At 45.6% G+C, this 5,701-nt stretch overlaps 1 protein-coding gene across 1 annotated transcript; it reads right to left on the reverse strand.

Annotated features, from left to right (window-relative positions):
• Positions 1–3,969: 3,969 nt before the first annotated feature.
• ACHE_80548A (uncharacterized protein) lies at positions 3,970–4,895 on the reverse strand (the record flags this gene model as incomplete). The annotated part of the gene is made up of 2 exons (XM_043283931.1): positions 3,970–4,699; positions 4,768–4,895. 2 exons carry the CDS (start codon positions 4,893–4,895, stop codon positions 3,970–3,972), a joined length of 858 nt encoding a protein of 285 aa, XP_043141161.1.
• Positions 4,896–5,701: the final 806 nt, after the last annotated feature.

Genomic DNA, 5,701 nt, shown 5'->3' on the forward strand with positions numbered 1-5,701 from the left:
GAGGGAAATAATGAAACAATTAGAAGGCGGAGATCAGTTGACTATGACGGTCGTCCTCGTCCGGTCAGCCGCGCGTCGATGGTCTGGACTGCTCATGCGAGTGACTGCGCTCTGTTGTTGTCCGTCGAGCTTTTGTCCGCACGCTTCGTCGATCACATGATGGTTATCGGGATCATGTGACTTTCCCGTAGATCACATTTACGTAGTCGGTCAATACCCGGTATTTCCAGGCTCAGTTCATCGGAATAGCAGTTGCTTTAAATATACCAAAGCAAAAGGCGCAGAACCAAGCTCTTGTTGATCTTCGCTGGCCATCACGCCATGCTTCCCACCCCAGACTTCTGGCGGATATGAAACTTTGAATTGGGAGATACACCAGTCAAATTTGTTCGCGGTATAAAACTAATGTCGTCAGTTTATTGTCGAAATGCGTTTTCAATGGCCCTATATATGACCCCGCAATTATAAGAAGAAATACGACCTGCAAGGGTTAACTGGCTTTCCAAATAATAGAGCATACGCAGGCACCGATTTCCGCCGCGTTGAGTTTGTTCTGTTAAACAATGGAAACCGATGAGATGAAAGAAAGGTATGATTCTATTCCGGTGCGTATCACAGCTATACTGACATTTGGCTAGTCTGTAGAGCAACAATGATACCAGAATAGATGACAACTTGGCGAGGTTCTCAGAACTATAAACTCCTCCCAGATGTAGTCAGACTCACCTCGTTCTATTTGATCCACAATACTATAAAAGAACGACTGGACCTTACAAAGTCCCCTACTAGTTTCGGGGCTAAATTGATTGGCGAAAGAATTGCCCAAATGGAAAAGTGCCATCTAGTTGGAACCCCGGCTTCGAAGAATATGATAAAAGAGATTGTCATATGGAGAGTGTTTCAAAAAGACGGCAATCAATGTATAAGTTGATCATATTTGCATACCAACACGTAAATTTTCTTCATATCCCTATTTAGGGGTGACTGAAGTTATAGATCGTGGCCAAAGAGGCACATAGCACATCGGTTGAACAGACTAAGCGCATTGGTGAACACTTGTTGGTCTATCTCGATATGCACTGTTAAAGTTGGATGACTATCCTTTGTAGTGATGAAATGAAGGACAGACTGATCCGCGAGGTAAATGCGGCATGTTCTATAGAATATCTGTCCCATAACGGAGGGCAACCTCATTGAAGTCTGTCATATTTACCTATGACGATGATTTGTATCCAGGCAAACTAAGTGCCGCCTGCTTTTCCATTCCAAGATACAGCCATGTGCTTCATGATAAGGCCAGCAACTCATTGCTACTCATCGCTAATAAAGGAAGGCCTATAAGCGCTTCCATATTCTGGCAGCAAACTGCTCACATGATGAACTCAACCAATGCCTCGATCAGCATGACAGCAATTATAACTCCCAGTTATACAAGAAGCTGAATCTCAGAAGGGAATGACGTTCATTCATGTATACAAGCTGAGAACTACAAGCCAAAAAGGGCACGAGTAAGTCATCAAAAGCACGCGATTTGGATACAGCTAACATATTCCCTTGTCAGAATTCCTAGGGAACTATGTACCTAAAATCACCCAGGTGTACCAGGTCGACATAAACGAGAAGATTATGAAGCATGTGCTGAGGAGCCCTTTCTAGTCGACTGGGAATAAGTAGGTGCGTGTTTTGCGAGAGTATAATGTATACCAGTGCGGAATTAGTGCTCACTAAGGCGTCACCCTGGTAGCGATGAGGGAGGGACAAGGATAACCACGGAGTACTGACTGGTATTAACCTATGGCTCAAGTGCAGCTGAGCGGACAGCATACCCTCGTTTTCACGCCATGTGGTCGAATTGCTATATAAACAAATATACTGAGTTGAATAAACAGATTTTATCTGACTGTGTATCTATTACTGAGCAATTGAAGGAATAATGCAGCCCATGTGATGTAACTCAAGATTTCCCACAATGCCTATATGTAAGAAATTTGTCGTTTTCCTTAAAGCTGTGGCCTGCCGCAGGGCCGAAATTACCACCAGGTTCAGTCTGCCATAGAACAATAAGCCTCATAGGACAGCCGTTATTCTACCTAAAAAACTGTGGCCTGCCGCATGGCCCAGCTTGTCGCAGGATCAGGAACTCCTTAAGGATAGCAATTTTCTTCCAAAGACCATGGCCTGTCACAGGGACAATGTTACCGTGGGGAACAGTTTGCCTGACCCTTGACCCTCGCTGAACCTCATCTACCCTCATTTTCATGGAGTTTCATAAAATTTTCACACTTTATCTGATTTGTATGCATGAAATGGTTATCTATCTTAATATAATACTGTTTGTCTTATTTGATCACCCGCGGATTAAGGCGAGGTCTAAATCTTGTCACATGGACGACGTGCGCTAAAACGCGTCTCCAAGAATGGCCCTATTCGAAAACTCACCTCTAACCCTTTTCAACCATTGTGAAAAGTTTATCAAACAGGAGGCAGAATACTGTTAAGTATTCCAAACATGACAAACCGCCTTGCCGTCGCCCACTAGCTTCAGTCTGTTGGTACAGTAATTCAGCTTTACACCTTGTTCATTTATTGTGAGCTTAATGCGTCGGTGCTCTTCTTAAAGAGGTTTCTTTCTTTCTTTTTCTTCTTTTTCTTGCTTTCGCCTGTAATTTAAAACCATACCATGTCGTTCAAAGGATGATCAATCGAAATCGTCTAGCTCCCAGACTCCCTATTTAATACTTTGGAAAGAAGAAACTGTAAACATATGAGAAAATTGCAATTTATTGTAGCTCAAAAAGAGATGGGCTGCCATGGGAGGATATGAGTTGCAGCCCGCCAAGAATTGTATTATTACTGTAAAGTTAGCTTTATCTTTACAAATTCCACGTGATTGATGTATAGTTATATTACTGTAATTGTATTCGTCTGTCCTGGCGGGCCCGACCCGTGGGCGAGCTCTCCAGAGGTCTAGTCCGTGGGAAGTTTTGAGGAACGAGGGGATGCTTGTAGGCATGGGGTGGAGTAAGTGTTTGATGTAAGGAAAGTTGGTGTTATCCATTGTATGGAGCATTATACCCGTATAAGCTGGTATAAATTTCCTTTAACATTGGCTTTTTGAATATATGTGCTTGTGACAGTAATTCCATTTTTTCCGTTCGAATAAAAAGTGAATCGTCACTTCAAATGTTTGCCCTAGACATCGCAGATTTCCAGCACGATGATTCTGGCGATCTCAAGTACACCCCAGGATGGATATTCCCCATCTGCCCATCATATGTAGGTTGCCAATCACATCACCCCAAGCCTCTCTCCCACTTCGTGCTAACTCAACATCTTACAAAAAGTCGGTGTCTCCGCCGCTCTCTGGATACCGCTGATGATGTACGCCTTCTGGGAACAAATCGTCCACTATTTCCCTTTCGTTATATATAGTCAATTTGGCAGGAAGATCCGCCGGAGACAAGAAAGTGATGTACACACAGAGAACGACTCAGATCCGTTTCGCTTAAGAGCCGAGACACACCGGGAACTCGGACGTGGACTCGAGCGACGCCGGATATACGACACCGTGAAGAGGCATGCGATCGTCTATCGGGATATACCTTTTGATGAGGAGGCGGCATTAGACCAGAAAAGGGGCAATACCTACTAGCTTGCTTGGCGAGCAGTGTTGTCCTATGCTATGTTTGCTCGTGGATCAGTAACCCGGGTACTATGGGTAGGACTTTCCGGCTTGAAATCATTTAGTAGCAGCTTCATGCGAAGAGATCCATGTTCATGTAATCGACGACTCTGGTTTTTTTGCCATTTATTTACAAGAATATCTCAATTACCAAACCAACCTCATACATGTCAACATGCCAGCCCATTAATACAAAACCAATAACCAAACCCATCCAATATTCCAACACACAGCCCTACCTCCACATGAAAACTCAGAACCCAAAGCCAAACCAACAATCACCAAATTCAGCTACCTTCCGCCTCCTGCCTCCTGAACTCCAGAACAGCCCGCGTTGCGCTGAGCAAGGCATGCTCATGGATCTCCTCGAGACGTACAGCGTGGTAGCGCCACCGCTGTGCAGGATTACGGTCCCGTTGATCGTTGGTCCAGACCCCGTATGCCTCAATGCTGAACGCATACAGATCCCGCACGCCCTCAAAGTACTTCTCATTTTCGAAGAAGTCTCCATCAATGGCGGATGACGGGTCTTTGCTGGTAGAATAGGGCGACTGCCGACGGTGGGTATTGAAGGAGGGAGAAGGGGTGGCCGTTGCAGCGGGACTAGGGCTAGGAGTGTTCGCCTTGCGATTAGCTCCTGCCCTCTCCCTCAGCTGCGATTGGTCCCGTCCACGTTCCCACTTCAACACCCTCGTCGGCTGAGACTTCGGTCGACCCTGACTCTTTTTCTTGCCCTTGATCTTGGACGAAACCAGCGGAACACGGTCGATTGGGTTGGCATGCGTACGACTACCATAATTGTGCATCCTTGTACACCCGGTGCTGATTTTACAGGCATGACACGACTGCCAGCCGCAGGACTGGCAGCGAGACATACCTGAGTCGTTGCTGGTATTGCAAAGATCGCACTTTGCAGTATGGGCGGCGACCGCTTCGAACTTGGTGTGTATCACAGGAGCACTGGCAGGAGCAATAACCGGAGTGCTAGAGCTTGCTTCTTGCGGAGGAGTCTGAGGCCTGGAAAACACTGTTAGTCTCAGTACCATTCAGCTGGGGAGGACCATGAGGAGGTGGGCGAGTCGTACCTTGAAGGCGTTTCTTGATTGGAGGGGTTGAAGGAGGACGAACGGTGCGAGGTTCCTGGCATGTTGCTGATATCTCGTATACTGGATACAGAGCGAGAACCAGAACCAGAACCAGCCTTGTCATACATGTTCGAGAAAGGAGGCCCCTGCTGTTCTTGTTGTTGTCGTTGCCGTTGCTGTTCCTCTGGCGAGCAAACAATCGATGAACCAGGAAAGCCCTGTGCTATCCGTAGCGGGGGTTGAAGCTTTACTCTGTTCCGTCTAACATGAGCACAATCACAACCCTTCTCATGATGAAGGAGAAAGAGAGACGTACATTTTCGTATAGCTAAGGCGCTGGATACAGAGTTGAAACCAGAACCAGGAGGAGGGGAGAGAAGAAAGCGAGGATGTCTGAAGTAGTGTCCTGGTGATTGTTTTGTTCTTCAGGGTTGGTATTCATTGGAAAGGACGGGATTATGGATCCTATGGACAGTTCGATAGGTTGTATTCACTGAACATCCGTTACTGGGTAGCTATCTAATATGGAGTCCGTAAGACAGCAGGAGGGAAAAGTGGAAGAACAAACTCTTCATTTTCATTGCCAGACGCCAAAAATCCAGGGCTTTATACCAGTGAATGGAAAGAAAGTCTGGATATTTCCTCCTTGTTTATGTTCATAATGTTCATACCAGAGGGATAAATAGACTCTGTTGTCTATTGTATAAGCCATTATACAGAGCAGCTATTTTATTGTGTTCTTTTGAAAGACTGACGGATTGTATAAAAGGCCTCATATATATAGATAGGAGTTACTTCTTCCAGGAGTCTGCTGCTTGCTGGTGTTAAGAAACAAGTTTAAGCACCTATGGGGATGGACTACGAGCCATCGGTGCCAGATGGAAGATCTGGATTATGGGGTATTTTACTGAGATTTAAAGTAACAATTATACGG

This window comes from Aspergillus chevalieri, chromosome 8 (genome assembly GCF_016861735.1).
Source record: "Aspergillus chevalieri M1 DNA, chromosome 8, nearly complete sequence".
Lineage (NCBI taxonomy): Eukaryota > Fungi > Ascomycota > Eurotiomycetes > Eurotiales > Aspergillaceae > Aspergillus > Aspergillus chevalieri.